The 24003-nt window shown below is 40.1% G+C and overlaps 1 protein-coding gene and 1 long non-coding RNA gene across 2 annotated transcripts; one reads left to right on the plus strand and one right to left on the minus strand.

The window, feature by feature from the left end:
• The first annotated feature begins 867 nt into the window (after positions 1 to 867).
• Positions 868 to 15959, plus strand: LOC143281754 (cartilage acidic protein 1-like). Its single transcript, XM_076587034.1, has 11 exons — positions 868 to 923; positions 2578 to 2832; positions 3968 to 4074; positions 4427 to 4545; positions 5265 to 5421; positions 6872 to 6985; positions 7368 to 7523; positions 8174 to 8307; positions 10227 to 10470; positions 11036 to 11530; positions 14420 to 15959. The coding sequence occupies exons 2-11, from the start codon at positions 2609 to 2611 to the stop codon at positions 14992 to 14994; spliced, it is 2325 nt and encodes a 774-aa protein (XP_076443149.1). The 5' UTR covers positions 868 to 923; positions 2578 to 2608; the 3' UTR covers positions 14995 to 15959.
• Positions 15960 to 20922: 4963 nt separating this feature from the next.
• On the minus strand, positions 20923 to 23762 carry LOC143281755 (uncharacterized). The gene is made up of 2 exons (XR_013055163.1): positions 23404 to 23762; positions 20923 to 21806 (listed from the first exon to the last, which is right to left on the minus strand). It is a non-coding gene; the product is annotated as an uncharacterized LOC143281755 (long non-coding RNA).
• Positions 23763 to 24003: the final 241 nt, after the last annotated feature.

A 24003-nucleotide genomic window follows, 5' to 3' on the forward strand; every position in this document is an offset into this window, starting at 1 on the left:
TGCCCCTCCCACTTCATATGCACGAGAGAGAGAGAGAGAGTATTAAAACGGATAAATTAATTGATTGATAAAGCGTGCATCGCTTCCCTTGAATCGTTTCTGGCAGTTTCTGACACCTCTCACCGACGCGGCTTGTACTGATGTCAAGATGTGTTTCTCAGGCTATTTAAACACACACACACACACACACACACACACACACACAACAAAAAAACAACAAAAAACAAACAAACACAAAAACCGGCCACACATTGACAAAGACGAACTAACACAATTAGTAGAATAAATCACGCAGCAAGTCCCCACATCAAGCGGGCAAAAGGCCTCGTCAGGCCTGCACGCCTTGATATGATATGATATGATGATGATAAGTCGGTCAAGTTAGTTTCTCCACCAGTTCGTAGGGGTTGTTTTTCTGTATGGTCGGTAGCCTGGCTGTAGTACTTGGTTTCGAAACGCATAGTTATTTTCTATCGTTTGTGTTGCATCTGCAAATCTTCTTGTTCTCGTCCCTAATTCGAATACGGTTCATTTTGGATTTTCTTAAAAATAGCCATATCACCAACAGCCTGGAACCATGAATGCACACATAGTGATAGTGAAAACATGCGTGTATTCGAAAACACATGCTTCTGACAAAAAATAAGGTTTCGTAACAAACTATACTTTACATAAGAGAAGTACTCAAAAGAGCACGCTCAGAGAGGGGGCATTCAGATTTGGGAGGGGGGGTGGGATGGGGGCAAGGGGGGGCTGATGAGAGGGGCACAGGGTGGAGGATGTTGTGTAAACGTTGCTAAAAATAGTTCACAGCATGGTTATGAAACGGTGAGTTTGGTCACGTGATGAATTTCTCGTGCGCCAGCAGACGACAGTGTGTCGGTACTTTGCAGAGCCCTCGCAAAGGAGTTCTTTTTGCAGCTGTAAGTGCCTCTTCTTCTTTATTTATCTTTTTTTCCCTTTGATTTTCCAACAAACTTTCTGAGACTAAGGCTCTTCTGAGTTACCAAAATGTAAAATACAAACAGTTTTTAAAAAGAGAATGAGACGAACCGCATTACCTTAGTGCCAGAGCGACTCTGCAAATCACTTAATATGAAGTTGTATAAGATGCTGACACAATATTTACACCTCAAACTTTTCCAGTCTGAGTAATATTTTTCAGTTTGCATCACACTGACCACTATTTTAAAAGATATGTTGTTAGAAGTTACGGTTTTCTTGGGCAATCGTGTTTGTTTTTCAACCGATGTACGTGTTTGTATAAGTTTCCGAAGGACACGTGTGCGTGTTACTGTTACAAAACAGTTGATCTCTCTCTCTCTCTCTCACGATCTGTCTCTCTTCTTCAGTTTCTCTCACTCTGTATGTCTTTTTCAGCTAAACTACACAGTTGAGTCAATGCAGTTAACAGAAGTAAGGATAACTTGTAATGACCTGACACATCTTTGTTTCGTATGGATACAAATTTTGTTGAGTGATAAATACAGTTAACAAGACATTTAGGATTGCTTGCTTGTTGATCTTGGGCATTGCATTATTTTTTTTATTTGGATCTTCAATGTTTGCTTCTATTACATATACTTGTTTTGGATATAGATGTTTGCAAAAACAAACAAAACAAAAAAAGGATTAGGATAACTATGGTGGGAAAACACATGCAGTTTAGTTGACGTTTATATCTAAAGACGGTAATTTTTTTCTTCCTTGTCATGGGCAGACTTAAAAAACAGTTAGTTTTATTTGTTTGAAATTGTTCCATTGTTCAGAAGTCAGATACATATATACAGCAATTTTTCACAAACTTAATGTTGAACTTATCACAGGCATTGATTGATGTGGAAAGGACACTACTTGATCTGATGTTAGCAGGGCATGAAACGCATGAAGGAGTGCACACACACACACACACACACACACACACACACACACACACACACACACACACTAATATATATATATATATATATATATACACACACACACTCACATACACACACCTCTCAAATCGAGGAGAGAGAGGTGGAGGGGGTGGTGGTGGTAAGGGAGTGATCAGATAAGGCAAGATGACGGAATGGGAGAGGTGTGGATTTTGATACAAAATTACACACACACACACACACACACACACACACACACACACACATATATATATATACACACACTCACATACACACACACACCTCTCTCAAATCAAGGAGAGAGAGGTGGAGGGGGTGGTGGTGGTGGTAAGGGAGTGATCAGATAAGGCAAGATGACGGAATGGGAGAGGTGTGGCTTTTGATACAAAATCACAACTGTGGATAGACGTAAATAAATGATCACACACACACACACAAGCACACACACACACACACACACACACACACACATACATACATACATACACACACACACATGCGCGCACACACACACACACACACACACACACACACACACACACACACATGCTGACACAAATACACATGTTCATAACAGTGCATATATCAATGACTAGATATGCATGAGAAACTATGTGTGCATGTGTGTGTCTGTGTACATTTCTTCTTAAATCTGCCTTTTTATACATAACTACAGGGGGGGGAAGTCTGAACATAGAAGACTGGACATGCGGTCTTTAGTGACTCTTTTCATGACACGCCGACTTCCACTTGGCATGCTGGGATCCCTGGTGGCTTGCGGGATGTTGGCCTGTCACCTTTCCAGCAGACCTGTTCACGGCATGTTCACCGACAGATCCCGCCTGATCCCATTTTCCACCCGCCAGCTCAACTACGGGGTGGCTGTGGCTGATGTTGATGGGGATGGTGAACTGGAGTGGATTGTGGCTGGGTGAGAGGGAGTGATGTGTTGGACTGTCATGTTAATCTTTGTCGCTCTGATGAACTGGAGTAGTATGGTCAGGTCTTATGTTATTTGATGTATCTTGCCAAGAATACTGTTAGATATATTTTTACAAGTACCCTTTGTACATGATAGACATGTGTACTTTATTTGTTAATTTTTATGGGTTTTTTTTAAGGAGCATATGTTGCTGTATTGTAATAACATGAGCAAAGAATATTCACTCATATGTGTTCCATTATGGAATGAATAGGCAGAAAAATGAATAGTACATTCTTTAGTCTCATTTTTCGATTATATAATTACTTTTGTGATTATTTAAATCTCAAGTCTTGAATTAGTCATTGTAATGGTAGCAGCCATTGATGTTATCCTTGCTAGAGTCATGTATGTTACCTTTGGCTATTTCTTCCCTTAATTTCATCTGTCTTGGCCTCTGCTTTAATGATAGCTCTGCTCTTGGGTTATCATGTATGTGAGGGGAGGAGACTGGAGTTGTGTATGTGAGTGGAGGTTACAGGTTTTGGAGAATTGCTTTTTCACAACAAACAAGCAAAGAAGCTACTGCTGTTTTGCCTTTATACTGCTACTGTATCCAATGTTGCACTACTGCTATTGTTTTGTTTTGTTTTTCTTTGTCAACTCTTTCATGGGATTGTTTCTCTCCTTGTTTTTATTCTTTTTCTTCATTTTTCTCCCATTTCCTTGAAATCATTCTCATTTTGCTGTAAACTGTTTGGTTCATATGTACGCTGCTTTACCCCTGCCTATATTATGACCTATGATTGCATTTATGTTTTTGGGAGATCTTTGTCAACATGTCCAGCGTACACTCATGCATTTTTCTTTCTATAAGTTTGCATTATTGCTTCTGCTTGACCTCAGCCTTAATTCTGCAATGTGTGAAGGGCATATTTTGTGATCTATATTCCTAATTGATGGAGGCATTGTTACAGGATCAGCTAGTAATTGGACTTGCAATCCTGTACTCTCCAGTGACCAGGGTTCCGGGTCCTGTTTCCACATGGTGTTGTTTTTCTATGAAAGGAAATTGAAGCCTGATTTTCCTCACTTCACCTAAGTGATATAATTTCATCTTTTACATTTTTTTTCTGACTCACAGGTTCTCAGGCCCGAACCTGGTGTTGAAGTTGGACAAAACAACAGGTTATTACTACAACCTGGCAACAGAAGAGGATGACAGGTTCCAAGCCCTCAGAGATTCTCAAGGTATGCTCAGATTAAAGATGTGCAGTCAGTCCTCATTTGAGATTTGAAATATTAATCTGTTTCTTATTTAGTTGCTTTATTTTATTTTTTTTTAATATTAGCAAAGCACCCTATAATATCATTAAACATTCAATATATGATGTTATAACTTGTGAGATACTTATATCTTTATATGCATATGTGTTTGTTGAAAGTACCTGTTGGAAAGAACATAAAAGCATGTATGCATACATGCAGATATGGTTGTCTGCCTGTTCATATATAATCAGATTCAGGTAGTGTATGTGTATGTGTGTGGGCTTTTCTGCATGTTTATATTTATTAGATTCAAGTAGTGTATGTGTGTGGGCAGGCCAAGCCATTGGAGTGTGTGCCTGTGATATAGATGGGGATGGCCGAGAGGAGATCTACTTTCTGAACACTAACGACAGGTACAGTGGACCAAAGAGGTACAAGGACAAGTTGTTCAAGGTAAGACACTTGACTTACAGGTGTCAGTATATGAGTATTTTAGGCCCTTATAGATAAATCAAGTATATAAAATGAATATTATGAATATTTTTTTAAAGTATTATTCCCATGTAGTGTTCTTTATTTTGGTCAATTTTATCTTGATTGTTGTTTAAAAAAGTATATATATAAAAGGTATGGTAGATGAATCCACCTTATTTTAGATACAAGAAATATCAGGGGAAAACCTTAAAATAGACTGTTCATCTTGCACTGGAAAAGCCCACAAGTGACCTAATGCTTATATCAGTTACATGAATCATACAAAAAAAAGGAAACCACTTGTGATTTATACAAAGAAGTATGTACATTGAATTTTGATGTGCTTCAGGGTTATTGTTACAATTGTGCGAAATGTGATGAAGTTGATTGTGCACAACACTAAATTTATGAATATATACACTGTGTATGGTTTCTCTATTGGGTTGTCAAGGCCTATACCTGATCTATCTAAAATAACTTTTATAAATACCACAAGACAAGTTGGAAAAAGAAAAACAAAAAGAAACTGATCTTAAAAGGAAAAACACAACAACTAAATCCTCACCTGTTTGTGTGCATGCGAATGCATGCGTGTGTTCTTGTGTGCTTTGTGTCTGACTTATGTGTCATTGTAAGGTTTGAAATCGCTTTATAATGATCATTATTGTTGTCATTATTATCATTATTCATGTTGCCAGTGGCGGCGAGGTGCAGATGGCAGGGAGAGGTATGAGAACTTGTTCGATGATGCTGGCAACAATGGGGCCCTGTCCATGTTCGCTGGACGCTCAGTTGCTGCTGTGGATCGGAAAGGGACTGGCAAATATAGCATCATCCTGGCCACTTACGCCGAGTGTGAGTAACAGTCTGTTGTAGCTGTTAGCTGTTATCGCTAGTCATATGTTTGTCTACTGCATGCATACATGGACTCACACTTGCATATGCTAATACGCATGCACGGATGCATGTGCTGATATATGTAGAGAAAGTTTGGGACATTTAAAATATTCAGGTATTAATCCAGAAAGACCCCATATCGGGGTACATGGAAAAAATGAAATGAATGGAAGAAAATGGCAGTGACAAGTAAAACATGGTGACAATACAAGTGGCAAGATTTTGCTGTACACAATGAATTTTTTTTTTTTTTTTAATGCACAGTTAAACTCAAATCAGAACAGGGAAGTGGCTGCTTGAAGCAGCTTAATTTAAATCAACATAATCAGGCGCAATAGCCGAGTGGGTTTAGCATTAAACTGAGGGTCTTGGGTTCAAATCTTGGTCATGGCACCTGGTGGGTAAAGGGTGGAGATTTTTCCGATCTCCCAGGTCAACATATGTGCAGACCTGCCAGTGCCTAAACCCCCTTCATGTGTATATGCAAGCATAAGACCAATTATGCACGTTAAAGATCCTGAAATCCATGTCAGCGTTCGGTGGGTTATGGAAACAAGAACATACCCAGCATGCACGCGCCAGAAAATGGAGTATGGCTGCCTACATGGTGGGTTAAAAACGGTCATACATGTAAAAGCCCACTCATGTACATACAAGTGAACGTGAGAGTTGCAGCCCATGAATGAAGAAGAAGAAGAAAACATTTATAGAAGAATCCAACCAAAAAGAGAAGTAATAATTGAATGATTTTGGACAATAATTTTTTAGAAATTTTTGCTAACTTGTACTATTTTGCCCAAATTTTGGACATGGATAGACTACAGAACTTAACAGCATTTGGGTTTCTGAAGAGTATGGTTTCAATAATGGTCTTTTTCTGACAGAGTATTGAAATATACACTTAACTTCATTACACACATATAGAGTGTTAAAATATATGGTTAACTTCCTTACCTTGATCAAGCTGTGCTCCTGTCACAGTGGTTTGGGAAGCACATTATTGCCATTAAACACACCTACCTGAAATGAACTTTGAAGTTTAGAGTCCATGGTAGCGGTATAAGGAGATGACTTGCATGCAGGTTCACCGAGTGGCTCATTTTTGTTCTAGTTTTACTTCAATCATTTGCCTTCTACACATCAATCACTGTATTGTGTTTCAATATATTTACTTATTTGTTAATGTTTTTTGATTATGTTTATTTCATTTCATGTTAATGTTTTACAAAAACCTAAGGTAAGCTTGACCAATGTGTTTGGTTCATGTGAATGTCAGACATGCTCCTTTTCTCTTTAAAAAAAAAAAAAAAATCTTGCCCAAAGCAGATGTGATGTAGCTTAAATGGACCAATCAGTACACACTGTGACACCTTGAAACTGAAACTGAAGATGTCTGTGTGTTAATCAGATGGTCAGGGCAGTTTTGGCCTGATCGAGATGGACGAGGCAGCATCCGATGTGGCCAGTGGCCGAATCGTTCTTCGCAATGTGGCACAGGAAGCTGGTATTGCCATGTCCACAGGTGGGTGCTTCCTACATAGGTGTTTAGTTAATTTGTGCTTTTTTTGTTTATATTTGATAAAAAATGCATTTTGAATTCTGTCACTGTCTTATCTATGTCTATCTGTCTGTCTGTCTATCTAGATCTATCTGTCTGGATATGAATTTAGATATATAGATATAGAAATATATCTGTATGCCTATATATCTGTAGATAGATAGATATATAGATATATATATATGTATTTTAGAGATATATATATGTATTTTAGATGAGAGAGAAGGACATTTTCTTGGTCAAGCTCTAACACAGTTATACATGTGCTGCACTTACTGATCTGTAATTATGCGGCTTTGTGAGGTGGGTGTGGCTGATCGAATTGTGATTGATTGGTTGTGTTCAGGTGGGCGTGGCATTACTGTGGGGCCTATCATGGGCAATGATGGACACTCTGACATCTTCTTTGACAATGAAGGTGGCTACCGAGGCAATGACCCCAGGAATGCACTCTTTGTTAATGATGGCAATGGGCGTTTCACCAACATGGCTCAAGAATTAGGTATGTGTATTCGTGTGTGATGATGATGATGATGATATGTGTGTGTGTCTGTGTCTGAGTGTTTGTGTATGTTGATGGGTGTGTGTGTGTGTGTGATGATTTTGTAAGTGTATGGATGGTTGTCTGTGTATGTTGATATGTGTGTGTGGTGATATGCATGTGCATATACATGACAACCACTGGGTGTGTAATAAGCAGGAGAGGACTTGAACAACAGTGATAGTCACAATTCTTAAATGATGATTTCATTCACAAAGAATGCCATAATTTACACTTGAACATGTTACAAAAAATACATGTGCCATGAAAAAATATTCTTGGGAGGTTATCCATTCTCTTTTTTCTTTCTTTACGTTTTCTGCCTTTCTTTCTTTTCACTTTTCCATCTGAATCTTTTGGGATTGGCTCCTACCTTCCTTCTTTCCTCCCATCCTTTCTGATTTTCTTCCTTCTTTCCTTTCTTCCCTTTTTTGTGATTTCTTCCTTCCTTTCTACTTCTCTTTTCCTTTTTTTTTTCACTTTTCTTTTTTTCATTTTTACGCGTATTTCTTTGTTCACTCATTTTCTTCCTCCTTTTCTTCTTTTCTTTATTCTTTCTTGTTTTTGTTTCTTTTTTTTATTATCTATTTCTTTGTTCATTTTGTTTATAGGCTTGAGTGACCCATCCCCTGGTCGTGGGGTGGCGCTAGGGGACTTCAACAACGACGGTCGTATTGACATTGTGTACGGCAACTGGATGGACCCTCATCGGCTGATGCTGCAACAGGAGGATGGTACCTTCCAGGTAAGCTTTGGGGTATTCGATACACCTTTTCCTTCATATATCACCTTCCAGGTAAGCTTTGAGATGCTCGATACACCTTTTCCTTCGTTTATCACCTTCCTGGTAAGCTTTGAGATGCTCTCTTCTTCTTCTTTGTTCGTGGGCTGCAACTCCCACATTCACTCATATGTACACGAGTGGGCTTTTACGTGTATGACTGTTTTTACCCTGCCTTGTAGGCAGTCATGCTCCGCTTTCGGGGGTTTGAGATGCCAAATACACCTTTTCCTTTGTTTTGCACCTTCCAGGTAAGCTTTGAGATGCTTGATACACCATTTCCTTTGTACTTCACTTTTCGAGTAAGCTTTGAGCTGCTCAATGCACCTTTTTGTTTGTTTAGCACCTTCCAGGTAAGCTTTGAGATACTCAATACACCTTTTCCTTTGTATATCACCTTCCAGGTAAGTTTTTAAATGACAAACACACCTCCCTTTTAGAGTGAATACCTTCTATGTAAGCTTTGAGATGCTCAGTACATCTCTCCCTTGCCTGTTGTTATACTGGTTTGGCACTTAATTATTTTTAATTTCAGGACAAGTACATAAACATAATTTTGGAAAGAAAAAGTAGTTATTTAAAGAGGAAAAGTGGGCTCTATTATTTATTTATTTTCTACTTTCAGGACAAGTACACAAATATTATTTTCAAAACAAAGCTGTTATTAAATTGATAAGAGGGCACTTATTTTTTACTTTCAGGACAAGTACCTAAACTTAATTTTAGAAATAAAATGAATATTAAATTGAAAAAGTGGGCACTGTATTCCTTTTCTTTCAGGACAAGTACGGAATCATATTTTTATGAACAAAATGTTTGCTAAATTGGAAAAGTAAGAAAGTAATTGGATTTTTGGAAACTGAATTCTGATTTTGAGAAGTCAAAAACACAAATGTGAACAAAGAAAAAGAATGTTTTTGTTGCTTTTTAGCCTTGTTATCACAGAAATTAAGACAGAAATGAGACACTGTTTGCAAGGAAGTTTTCCTTAGACATCAAAGCCATAGGGGTCTTACGTGTGGGGGCAATGAAAAAAATCAAGATGAAAATCAATTAAGATAAAAATTATTTTAAAACAAACATGAAGAAGCAAGATTTTTGTGGAGAACAAAATTGTACCTCCTTTGTAGGGGACCTAGACAGAAGCTGAGGATCTTTGGGAACAAAGGCTTAGTGGTAATGCTCCTAACTAGGGAAGGGTTAGTGGTAATGCTCCCAACTTGGAAAAAAGTGTATAGTGGTACGATTCCTACATGAACCATGACTTTGCTTCCGTATCCACCAGACTAATTGTGGTCTGGGTGCTAGTCTTCCAGATGAAGTAATAAACCATGTAATTCCATGTGCAGTATGCATTTTGTGCATATTAAAGAACCTATAGCAACAAAGGAACGTTCCTGGCAAAATCCTGTAGAAAAATCCACTTTGATAGTAAAACAAGTACATTTGCAGATGGAGAGCAGCCTGAATTTCACACAGAGAAAGCTGTTTTGACAGATTTTTTTTTTTTACGATACAATTCAGCACAACATGATATGATTTATATGATGTGTTTCACCCTCTTCTGTTAGATTCAAGTTTGATTCCATTTCAAAATTTTTGTTTTAATTGCACCTTGCACCATTCCTCCTTGGTTTGATTAAAAGTCTAAGACTGGTCGGTGTCAACAGCTGATGAGAATATCTGGAACAGACCGTGCAGGAGGTCAGTTTATCTTCAGGAGATAATTGTATTGCATTTTTTTGTTTAAGCAGATTTCTTTGTGTGAAAGGTTTTCCTGGAGATAGCAAGTTTCCACAGTGCAGCGCCACCCTTTTTTTTCTGTCAGCAAGTGTCTTTCTGATCAATTGACTAAAAAAGACTTGTCTTTACACTGTCATCAGAATGCATCCAGTCCTGAGATGGCAGCAAGATCTCCTATCCGGACAGTGATAGCCGCTGACTTTGACAACGATGGGGTTCTGGAAGTGTTCTACAACAACATTGTGTACAGCCGTGGTTGGGGCAGCAGCCCTCCAGAAACTTGGGAGAACCGCGTGTTCCGGGTGGCTCCCAGCAGTTCTGGTGGTGTCAGCATCACAAAGCTTGACATCGGTGATGCCTTGGAGCCTAATGGCTATGGCACAGGTGAGAGCATGTTTATGTCAGGAGGTATGAATTGAGATTCTTTTCCAAATCATATCCATCACCCTCTCTCCTGTTTGGAAGTTCTTGCAGGGTCTGGTTTGATCTTTAGTTTTGGTAAGTCATTACATGGGAGTGAAAATGAAAAATCAAACAGAAACAGATTGTTCATGTTTTTAGGTTTGGGCAGAAAATGACATGGGAACATGTGTTCCTTCACATAATAAACTTAATTTTGCAAGAAAATGTCAAAAAACAAAACAAAAAAAACAAACAATTGATTAACATTTAGAGTATTTCTCAGAAAGTGTTGGTTTCCAAATAAAAAGGGTGGTTGGGACAAGGGAGTTTGGGGAGGGGGTTGGGTTGGTTGGTTGAGGAACAGATGCATGTTAAGCCATGCATGTGTTAATATGTGTGTATGTGTGTGGCCACTCAAGGGAATGTGTGTAATCTGCTTTTGGATCATTGTAATCATCAAAGCAGACAAGGCTTATGATGTTATGTAAACAGTTTTTTTTGGCTCATTTCTGAGTTGGGAGTGCTAAACAGAACTGTTATATCACAGGAGGAGCTGTGGCAGACATGGACGGAGATGGACAACTGGAACTCCTGCTGTCTCACGGAGAATCCAGCGCCCAGGACCTCAGTCTCTACCACGTGACATCCGGCCACAACAATAACTGGCTCCGAATCATGCCCCTCACCCGTTTCAACGCTCCAGCTCGGGGCGCCAAGGTCACAGTCACCCTCGGTGACAACACTCGCCTGACACGTGTGGTGGACGGGGGATCAGGCTACCTCTGCCAGATGGAGCCCGTGGCACACTTTGGTCTGGGATCCCAGAGTGCTGTGCAGCTCAGGATCCAGTGGCCGGATGGTTCTGTTTATGATGGACAGCTGTCCTCACAGGACCTGAACAAACTGCACAGGATTCCTCCCCCAAGCCCAGCACCCTCCAGAGGAGGCGGCGGAGATGGAACCCTGGAGAGACGAGGGTACCAGGTGGGAGAGTCGTACCAAGGTGTCTCCAGAACCGGGGGGGCCAGCTCTTCTCGGCAAGGTACAAACAATCTTACTGGCTCAGTTTTATCTCATAATGAGTTATGATATGAGCAGTGTCTAGTTTGAGTTGTTGTATTGTGATACTGAGGCAGTTGCTTTAAACTACAGTCGGGTACTTGTGGGTTTTTTCCCTGCTACTTTTTGCTCTGTGTGTGTGTGTGTGTGTGTATGAACGAAAGTAAGTTAATGTAATAGACCAAAGTTGTGTCTTTTTGTGTTCATATAAGGCAGCTGTGTTCAGAATTATTGTTCAACACTATGGACAGCATACAAAGTACACTCATGTTGAAATGGCAGTAAATAATGCATACATTACTATCAGTTCGAACAAAGATAACACCTCTTTCTACAGAATAGCTATGGCCATCCATGCCCCTCCCACTCCCACTGACCACAGTTTTGCTGGTCAAATGTCAGCTGACAAGCCAGTTGTGATAGTATATCTTACCTGAGATGCTTCTTATGTGATATGGACACATTCACATTCAGGCCTAATTTCTGTGCATTTTTGTGAAAGGACTTTAGGTTGTCTTAGAGTCCTAAGTCTAAGGTTGTTGTTGTTGTTTTGTTGTTGTTGCTTTTGATTTTCATTGAACTCCAACATTTTAAGTTGTGCAAGGATTGACTGTATTTTGAAATGAAAATGTACAAAAATTCAACAGTGGATAGATACCAATTTTTCTCATACATTCTGATCTGGATGAAGTTTATATATGCATTTCTTGTCATTTGTTATTTTATGGATCTTCTGATCGCTGGATTTTTTTTTATCACGTTCTCTCTGTGTGTTTATAATTATTTCATTTTTGTGATTAACAGTATTTTAATAATCACTCTGATCTTTTTCTAACAACTTTTATGAATGCAATATGTTTCGTCATATAACAAAAATTTGTCTAACTACTTGTATTTTTAGTGAGTTTGTATCTTTCATATTGTTTTTATATATATTCTTGCACTATTTATGCTACATGTAGTTTTAAATGCACTTAGTGCTGCAGAGTGAGCTATATAATTGCATATTATATTATTATCATCATCTATATTATTATCTGCTGTAGTGGCTTTTCAGCTGTCTATTTCAGTTGTATTTATGTATGCTTCATTCCCATTTCCTTCACACAGTAGATTTCTTGTAGCATCATTGCTCTGTAATACACTAATTTAAATTCAAATGGGGAGCATTTTGATCAGATTACTTAACACAGACAGAATCCATGATAAATAACATGAGGAAGGTATCACCCTGAAGACTGTGGGTTTGAACTTCGATACTCACAAGTATAATTGTCAGTTGTTTTTTGTGGGTTGGTTTTCTCTTATCTGTTGAAAAAAATTGTATGTTACCTTCTGTTGTTTGTTTTTTCATTTTTGACAAAAAATTGTATGTCATCTTTTGTTTTATTTTCGTAACCTATTTTCTTGATATCTGGTGCCACAATGACTATATCAGATAACCACAGATTGAAACATTTTTTACTTTTGTTTCAGAACCAAAACCATTTTAAATACCAGAATGGTAACTAATAGTGATGTCTGATTACAAAGCAACTTGAGTCTTCTTCTTTCTTCTTTATTTTGTTTTGTGTTTTTGGCTACTTCTATCCAGACAAACTTTATTGCAGTAAGGACTGACATTTTTCCGTGAATACAGATACATAGTAGGGAACTCGCCTGTGCATGACTTTTGTTAATCTCTTGTGGCGTTTGTATGTGTGTGAGTGTGTTTATGTAGTGTGTGTGCATGTGTGCATGCATGCACATCTTTGTGTATCTTGTATGAATTGAATTATATTGTGTTAGGTGACTTATGTTTTAACAGCTGTGTATACTTGTCTAAAATCTTTGTGGTCTACTGTGATGTTGGTTTTTGGAAGAGAGAGAGAGAAAGACAGACAGAGAGACAGAGAGAGAGAGAGAGAGACTCACAGAGGGAGTTATGAGGAGACTGTCATTGGCAAATGAAGGATACAGAGGGGGTGTGTGTGTACACGTTTGAGTCCAAGTGCATGTGAATGGTACAAGCTTCCCTGGCTTTTTGTTTATCTGAATACATTCTTATGTGCATTGTGGAATTGTATTGTGCAAGTCGAATTAGACTCCTGTTTTATGCTTTGAACTGTGACTGTTCTTTTTCCTGTTTAAATGATAGGAAAGCAGCACTTCTAATAGTCCCCACAGTTTCCATGTTCATTTTTTCTCTTTTGAAAATTTTAGTTCATTTTTTAACTTTTTGTTTTTCGATGACTGAATAAACTATATTCATAGAACTTGACAAAATACTTGTAAAGCTTAGTTTGCTGGTGAGTGTGTGTATGTGTGTGTGTGAGGGAGAGAGAGAGAGAGAGTGTGTGTGTGTGTGCGCACGCGCATGTGTTTCACTTCATCTTTAAACTTCTGATCAGTGAGGAAGTAAAACACTTGATGTAAGGTTTGCACTAGCTGGATTAAAAATATGAAGTCAAGGAAAGGAAAGGAAATGATATTCTGCTAATTCAGTTGTGCGAACACAATGCTCCGGAATGATTAACTGAACTATGGAAGACTGCATCAGCTAATACTGACAACATGTGTATAAAACCATTCATTTGTCTCACACACTGAGATGATATTTCTTGGACATGTGTGCTTCAAAGAAGCTATAAACTGAAGCCTGGATTAAGTTTTCAAGGAAAAGGAAACCACTGATATGTATTTATAATACTTTTATGCTGTGTCCCACTGCTTTCAACTGTGTACTCCACTGAGTTGCCCTGCTTACACTTCTGCGCTTCATCTTACCTGTTGAATGGCTTCTGCATAGATCAGCATGCTTCTCTCACATTGTAGATCCTCCACGACAGTCATGTCAATTGTACCCTTAAACATGGGTTACAATCGTTTACAGACTCAGGCAACAGAAGAACTGGCCTACGCACATCAAACAGAGGAGCAAGTGCAGGAATTCCATATAGAAGAACCAGTGCAAGAAGAACAACCCGTAGGAGAACCAATGTCAGAAGACCCTACAGAGGAGGCAGTGCAAGTGCGCCTCACAGACAACTCAGCTCAGACTTGAACAACAGAAGAGCCAATGGAGGCTTGCACAACAGGCGAACCAGCCCCACCTCAGGCAGCAGACAACCCAGCCGGGACCCTACAGGCAGACAGGATGCTTCAGGCCACAGCCAAGGCAGACCATCTATCAGAAGTTCGACATCTGCCACAAACAGCAGCAGTGAACTTGCATGCATAACTGCAAGTGTTCGGAACTTCATCCGTGATGAGAGCAGAGGGTGTTACAGTGCTCGGCCAATCAGAATGGGCCAATGCCAGGGCACCTGCTCAAGGGGAGGCAACTGCTGTCAACCAAGACAGGATCGTTATCGGAGTGTCTTGTTCGCTTGCCGTGATGGCGCTCGCTATCGGAAAGTTGTCAAGGCTGGCGTACGCCGGTGTCGATGTGTTCGCTGTCCTGCTTGATTTCTGTGGTAAAGACCACTTAAGAGAAAGTAGAGACAAAGTGGAGACAAATTATGAAAAGGGTAGAGACAAAGTGGATACAAATCAGAGAAGGGTCTAGACAAAGTGGAGACAAAGTAAAAGAAGGTTGGAGATTAAGTGGAAACAATGTAAAAGAAGGATAGATACAAAGTTGAAACAAAATAAGAAAAGGGTTTTTCCCTCCATTGGTGTGATCATCAGGGTGTCATACAAGAGAGGGGAATAACATGCAAGTTCATGTAACCTGCTTTGTTGAAGCTTTTTACTCCGTTTGAATCTACACTCCACTGATTGGTGTCACCATGCAGTCCTCTTCATTGCCATCGTGTTAATCATCATTACCATCATTATTGTTATTACTGCTGACACCGCTACCTTTTTTGTATTGTGTACAAAATGGTCCTTGTCAGGTGTGTTGATTTGTAAATGAATTATTGTGGTGTTCTTTCTCATTTGGTTAGAAATCGGTGAACGCACACACACACACACGCACATCTTAACCTTAACCCCCCCCCCCCGCCCCCCGCGCACGCACATACACACACACACACATACACACACACACACACACACACACTACGATTTCAACTTTGACTGACGTTGACTTTCACACACACGCACACACACACACGCACACACGCACGCACACACACACACACACACACACACACACACTATCAAAATAGAATTCTGACTTTGACTTGCCTGGGCACACACGCGCATGGATGCACACACGTTACAACATGGTGACAAGATGCATCTATTTGATTCTTAAGCCTCACTTCACCGTTGGAGATTCACTGGACACTAACACAATTTTGATATACATCAAGTGGAAAATGAAATGATCGGAAACCAGTCAGACTGGATCATGTCTTTCTTTGCTTCATTACTTACATATAATTGTTTTCTTTTTCTTTTGATCAAATAAAGAAATGTATTCTAATCCATTCACAGGTGTTGGGTGTTTATGCATGCAGATATAAATTGTATGTGCTTGTGGAATCACAGTGTGTGTTTCTTCCTCTCCCATTGTTTCTAGTACGTTTGAATTACTTACATATTTGTGATTGTCTATTTCTTCTCAACCTTACTTTGTTTTACGTGTGTAGGCATGATGGCTACCTTGGCTGTTGCTGTGACATCTTTCCTGGGACTACTGCTGAGATGACAACTCATCTGCTGCAAACATGACGTGCATCAAATTGATGTATTCACCATTTAGAGCATATGACATATCCCACAGATGGATTCTAAAAGACCAGGGAGGGGTTAATCATTTGTAACCTTGGACATGCATTCTTTTTGAGGTCGGTTGGAATCTCAGTTTTAACTCCAAGCTCCTACACGTGCTTGGGATATTTTCAATGGAAGAAAGATCCATATTTACTCAGGTATTAATACCTGACACCTCAAGAGTGATCCAGAATTTTATTCCTGGTCTGTGGCATTATTACAAATGAAGAAATGGCAGCTCTTCGAGACCTTGAATTTTGTTATCTTCAGCTTTCAGTAGAAAGTATCTTTTAACTACACATACTTAACCGTAACCCACTAGTGCAGACTCCGGCAGGGGTCTGATTCCTGTCCTGTAATTTCCTTTTTAATACGTGAATACTCTTGGCCTTCTCACCATGATGGACAAACAGGAACATATAGGTTTCAACACAGGACAATGCACAGTTTCATGTGTCTAGACCATATTGTCTTCTACAGGTTCCCTATGTCACATAAATGAAAACACAAAATGATGAATTTCTCTGTTTCTGTTTCAATGATATCTTCTTGGTTTCAATGAGAAGATCTAAGGCTCTCATGTTGTATCAGTATCACCTGAGAGGCTTGTGTCAAGAAAGGATCTTGGAGTTGTGAAATTTTGTTAATGAACATACTAGTACTACAAGATTTCTTTTTGATATACTGAATAGATATTTTTGTCTCCCTGTCAGCCTCCTAAGTTTAAATCAAAATCAGCATTGCATCGTTTAGCTATGTGTACAACCATGACAGGATCATTGTGGGACAAGAACAAACACTCTCATCAATTCAAATCAGACTGCATGACCTGAATGTGCTGTGATTATGACCACAACATTAGACTTCGCATTCCTTTTCAGTATTGTTTATCTGGTAGTCAAAGCTTACAAGATGGGAACTTGTCTTACTGGCTGCGTCATTATGTAAGTGGTATGTTGATGTCTTCATGATTTGTATATGGGGTGCACAGATATGTTTGTGTGTGTTAATGTGCAGGTGACAGATCTGGAGAATAATTATATTATTTACCACTACTGGTTTGGGTGGAATCCAGCTCTGGCTGAGGATGTGTGTTGGGGGCAGAGGGACTTAACCCCTAGGCTGCCTGCATGACGAGATAACTCGTCATGGCAAGCATGTATGCTTCGCTGCCACAATGACGAGATAACTCGTCATCGAAATATTCTGACTTTTCCCTGGTTTGCATTCACTTCGTTGACAAAAATAGTGGTAGCTTTAGCCTGGGGAATCTCTCTAGATTCTATTCATAGCTAGAAAACCCATCTACGTCATGAAGCAGTCCTTTATTTGAACGTTTTGGTTGGGTCACTGTCCAAGTGTTTGCCTGACTTCTCTCCTCGCTCGCTCAACAAAATGTCGGACTGACGCTGTGCTCAAGACATGCGATTGTGACGAACTAAATCAACCAAGATTTCTTTCTTTAGCTGATGCTCAGAAAGAATTGAAGCATAAATTCGAAGGAGAAGATAGTGATGAACATTTATAGGACGATCTGATAGAAAATAAAGGGAGCAATCAAGAGAGTGGCCAAGGTGCGACTGTCAGTGAGTGATGCCGGCTGTACAGATGTTAGCAGTCGACAGAATTAGCAGCAGAGCGATATTCTTGGCACGCAGCCAACGCGGTCTGATGAGAACTGAATCAAGTGACCGTGTGAGAGGTGTAAGGAGGAAGGGGGTGCAGACTGAGGGGGCGTGGCCTCACATCCATCTTATCACTTGGAGAAGTCACAATGTATTGTGTATCTATCTCTTAAAAAATATATATATATATATATTGTGGTTGTTCTAGTATGATTTTGTGTTTGCAGATATCCATTTGTCCAGAAAATATGATGTTTTTGTGCAAATTACCTGACTAATGTTTGTAATGAACAAGTTGAAAATGTGACAAAAAACAAAACACTGATTTCAAAACAACATGTCACTAAAAATATATAAAATGGGAAAACAGCATGTGTTTTGTATTCTTTATTCATTTACCTTTCAGAAAATATATACTTTTATGGGTCTTTCTCCAATAACAAAGAGCACATAATTTTTTGAAAATTTATACCCGTTTTTTGTGAAAAAACCCTGACAAATAGATTTCAATTAAATTTTATTTTCCTGGCAGCGAAAGGGTTAAAAAACTGTACTATGTTCTCCTAGGGTAGTATATTTTGGTACATTGGAAAATTACCTTACCCTTTTGGGGGGTAGCTTTCAGTAATTAAAAAAAAAGGAAGTTTATATCAGTTACCCTCAGGAAAGACAACTTTACCTTCCCTGCACACACTGGCACAGGTCTGACACAGCAAATACCCTATTTTAAGATAGAGCAGTGGGGGTTTGGAGAATGTTGCTGTGGAAGTACACTTGGGAGTTACCTGTGACATGTTGATATCCTGAAAAAAACACCATCCAGCTTGTGTGGATGGAAGGAAAGACCTTTCTTGGTGAAATAAAGGAAGCAGGAGGTCAAAGAGAGGATGTAGGGACAGGGTGTTCAGGGGGAATGTAATACCGATTCACGATCTTCAGCCACGCTAGGTTCCTCCGTTGCACACCAGCTTTCACCCTGAAGTCATCCAGAGGATGGTAAGGAAGTCAGTTACCATAATGCCGCCCAGTGGAGAAGATCTCACGATGGTTGCTTGCAGAAAAGAGAAGTGCCCACAAGATGATGTGACTTCACGCATCCATGGGTTTAAGTCCAAGATACTCCATCTGATAAATGACGAACGAGACAAGTCCAAGATATGAACTGAGGATTTTTACTGGCTCCTACACTTGATCTTCAGTGGTGGTCATGGCACTCACCATGTAGATGAGAAGGTGAACTGAGGTGTCCCGAATACAACATGCTCTCAGTGCATGGAGAAAACCTCCCATAGCAACAGGAGGATCCCTGGATAATTTCTGGACACAAATCCATTTTGAAAGGAATCCAAGTGGAGTGATGGCCTAGATGTAATGCGTCTGTCTAGGAAGCGAGAGAATCTGAGTGCACTGGTTCGAATCACGGCTCAGCCACTGATATTTTCTCCCCCTCCACTAGACCTTGAGTGGTGGTCTGGATGCTAGTCATTCGGATGAGACGATAAACTGAGGCCCCGTGTGCAGCATGCACTTGGTGCACATAAAAGAAAGAAAAGGGTTGTCCCTGGCAAAATTCTGTAGAGAAATCTACTTCGATATGATAAAACTAATAAAACTGCATGTTGGAAAAAATACAAAAAAAATGGGTGGCACTCTCAGTGTAGCGACACACTCTCCCTGGGGAGAGCAGCCCCATTTTTTTTTTTTTTTTTTTTTTGTGATAAAAAAAGAACAAAATACAAATAGAAATACAAATAATATGAATATGCTTGGAGGTTTAAAAAGAATGCCTGAATTTCACGCATAGAAATATGTTGTAAGTAATAATACAATATAATACAATACAGTACAATACAATTTAACACAATACAATACAACACAATACCATACAACACAGTTATCAACAGTGTCTTCTGTGAATACTTAAAGCTAGCATGTCCAGTAATCAACATTTTTTCAGTAGTTAACTTGGTTGAAGTGTAACTGGCATAGATTGAAGAGACAATGAGACACAATACAATCTCCACAATGAGAGACTCATCAAGTCTACCAGCACTGAAGTCTTCAATGTAAATTGAATGTGGAAATGAGAGATTTGGCATGAAGTGTGAATGGCATTCAAGATGCCTGTTCTCAAGCAGAGCATCTTCAGTGCTGCAAAAGGCATTATGCCCATCTCAATACCCACCCTTTAAAGCCTCACAATTCATTTCTTTTGTGGGGCTAGTAAGGAAAGGATGGAGATTTCCTTGATCACAGTTTAGGTATACCACTCCATGACAGAGCAGTATGCAATGATTTTTCCATAAAGAGACTATTTTTTTCCTATTGAAAAGCAACAAATACATGTATATATCCACATGTTCTAGTGTTCATAAGGCTAGAAATATACTGGTCCGTGCGTCTAGCTGTGCGCCGCAAAAAAAAAGTGCCGCTAGGTCGGAAGGGTGATCACATCAGCCCGCGCGACTCCGCACGACTTTGCAAAATGGCGCTGAGCAGGCGGCAGAAACTTATTTTGTGGTGGTGGAGGAGAAGAAGACAGAATAGACCGCGTTGTCGGAGATTGGAGTGCATCCTATAAACAGATTAAGAAAAGAACATGGAGCATACTACCACTTGAAACCTGACTTGCTCGAACATGAAGAGAAATTTGTGAATTATGTGCGAATGACGCCTGATAAGTACAAAGCTTTGCTAGACTTGTGTGCTGCAGATTTGGAGAAGAAGTACACAAATTTCAGGCAACCAATTTCAGCTGATAACGCTTGCTGTTGGTATTGAGGTGAGTTATGCAATTTTTTTTTTTGTTTGTTTTTTTTTTTTTTGTTTCTTTGTTTAATTGATTGAGAGCAATATCTCTCTCTCTCTCTCTCTCTCACACACAGATAGACACGCACACACACACACACTCACATCAATACAGATAAACAAGATGCTAAATGTAAACAAGAAAGTTGTATTGGAAAAAAATCCGTATAGAACCAAAATAAATGAGACGTATGGAACAAAACCTCAATTGAGAAATACAGAAGTAAGATTGTGTGTGTGTGTGTGTGTGTGTGTATTTTGTTGTGTGCGTGCGTGTGTGTCTGTCTCTCATTCTGTGTGTGTGTGTGTGTGTGTGTGCATGTGTGTGTGTGTGTGTGTTGGTGTGTGTATGTGTGTGTGTGTGTGTGTGTGTGTGTCCGTCTGTCTGTCACACACAAATGATCAATATTGAGATCCATGAGTGAAATATGTGTCATCTCCAAGATATGATTGGGAAAGAGATGCTGGATATTAGAAGCGCCTCTCTGTGGAGTTCCATGAGACCGGTATGGATCGGATGAGACTTGTCCAAGCTGCAAGCTGGAACGGCCAGACGAGCTTGCATGTGGAAGGTTTGCTGGAGATGGCCTGTTAGTTGTTGTCCTGCTAGAACCTTCTTCCAGGTAACTTAGCAGCAGCCGCTGGACATCCGCACGGAAATGCATTGTTTGCAGTCTATCAAGAGTCTTCAAAGAAGGAAGCAGGCTCTTGAAAAAAATGGTCGTTCTCATCAACTTCCTGCGGCTCCTGTGGTGTCAGGAATTCCAAATCAATGTCAGAGGCTTTAGGGGTCGTAGCTTTTCTTTTCCGACGTCGCTGGGTGTTGCTGACAGCTGACAATGCACTCTCCTCAGACTGAAGAGAAATAGGACTGGCACGAGTTTCTTGTGAATGTTCGGCCTCATCGTCAGATTGAGAAGCGTTGCTCTCTTCATCTGGCAAGTTACTGCTGCTAGCTCCAGTAGAACATGTAGGTATCAGAAATTGCATGAAGTCATACAAATGCCATTTTTGTCTTTTTGGTGGCAGCCTGTCCAGATGTGGTTTGCTTCATCTCTTTGTGTTTCCTCAAGAAGTAGTCACGGAGACTTGTCCATCTTGTTTTGCAGGCCACAGCTGTTGCTGAAAACAAGAACAAGGGGGGGATTCAGTAAAAGCACGAATGTCATTAAAATTATATCAGCAGAATTGTTACTTGTAAATCATGTCACTCTTAACTTCTGTGTAAATCTTTCGTTATCTGTTCATTTCTACATTGTCACCATTTCTTTATTTATGATTTCAGATTCCTGGCAACTGGAGATTCATTCAGATCCTTGGCTTTTCAATTCCGCCTTGGCTTTACTACAGTCCGCAATATCATCAGGGAAGCAGTGCAAGTTCTGTGGAACAAACTACAGCCCCTGCACATGCCAGTTCCAGATGAGAGAACATGGAGGAAATCAGCAGAGGATTTCTTTCAAAAATGGAATTTTCCTCTGTGCGTTGGAGCCATAGATGGAAAGCATGTGCAGGTCAAAGCTCCAGCGCACTCCGGCTCCCTGTACTACAACTACAAACACCACTTCTCCATTGTCCTTATGGCAGTTGTAGACGCAGATGGAAAATTTCTGGTGGTAGACGTGGGCAGTCACGGAAGTTGTAGTGACAGTGGCATTTTCACAGACACCTCTTTTTACAAACACTGACATTGAACTCCCGCATGTGTTTGTTGGTGATGAAGCTTTTGCACTGATGCCAAATGTGATGCGACCATTTCCAAGACGGCAACTAAACAATGATCGACGCATCTTCAATTACAGACTCTCAAGAGCAAGGAGACAAGTTGAATGTGCATTTGGTATTGCTTCCAGCATGTGGCGTGTCTTAAGAAAGCCCATGGAAGTGGACCCAGAATTTGCAACAGACATTGTCAAAGCAGTCTGCGTTCTACACAATTACATTCAAGAAAAGGGTTCGCAGTGCCAAGGCCTACCGCTGACTGACAACGAGGGAGAGTGGGAAGATTTCCCAGCAGCCAATGCCAGGCCAGCCAAAGATGCTATCTCAGTGCGCGATGCGTTCAAGTCGTACTTCGTGTCTCCAGCAGGAAGTCTCTCCTGGCAAAATGACTTGCTCAACTGATGATGTAAGAGACACGAGTCGGAATCAGATCAAGCAGAGACAACCATGACTGTAACTGTAATGCTAGTCAGAAAGCAGGGAGAGAATGTGTTGTTTACCGACATTTGTTTTTAATAGTTGATGCTGAATCAAAACGAAAAATTGCTCTGTGGCAGTGCAACATTAAAACAATGACAACAATCAGGCATGCGCTCACATCCCTCACAAATAAACACATATTCACTCATACCAATGCACACACAAACACACGCACCTGCAAATTTACACACGTATAAGTCTACACACATACACACACAGACACTGATTACACACACACACACACACACCATGCATATGCTTGCTCACTCATGCCTACACACACTCGACATACGCTCAGGCAGTCACATACAAGCACAAGAGGCCAGATTTCACTTTCGTGCAAAATAACAAATAAAATAGCTGATCGGCAAAACACTCTGTGCATATTTTGTATGCGCGCGTGGGTGCGTGTGTGTTGTGTAGTGTGTGTGTGTTGTGTAGTGTGTGTGTGTGTGCGTGCATACACAAAGAGAGACAGACAGACAAGAGAGAGAGGGAGAGAGATTATGAAACTTACCTTCGTTTCCCATTTCCATAGCGATACTTTCCCATGCTTGCTGAATGAGCTCTCGATTGCTGTGGTTTTTGTCGGCTTTGTTGTACAAAAACTCTCTGGAGCGAACTGCAACAATCAGTCTTTCGTCTTCCATCTCGGCAGGAAATGAACAGACTGGATGCTGACGAGCTGTGGGTCGGCCTTCACCCCTGGACGGAACACTGCGATAGCAAGGCTGGCCTCGAAAAAGTCGTCCGCACGTGCGAAAGAATTGTAGCTTGCACGCACTTCTTGTTTCGTCCGAGCGACTAGTCGTTTTGGTGAAATCAACGATAGGAAATAAAGAGGAGGGCACGACTTTTTCGCGGCGCACAGACTGACGCGCGGACCAGTATATTTTCACCCTAAAGGTGCTTTGATGGCATTGTTGGGGTATTAAGACGGATTGAGTGTGTCCTGGAAAATATTAATTGTTTTGTACGAAAGGAAGTGGTTGAATTTATTACTTTATTGTCTGTTTGTGTAAAAGATTAAAATCACAAGAAAGGCAATATGTATCTGTTTTGTGTGTGTGTGTGTGTGTGTGTGTGTGTGTGTGTGAATTCAAAAAACACTTTGGGT

This window comes from Babylonia areolata, chromosome 4 (genome assembly GCF_041734735.1).
Source record: "Babylonia areolata isolate BAREFJ2019XMU chromosome 4, ASM4173473v1, whole genome shotgun sequence".
Lineage (NCBI taxonomy): Eukaryota > Metazoa > Mollusca > Gastropoda > Neogastropoda > Buccinidae > Babylonia > Babylonia areolata.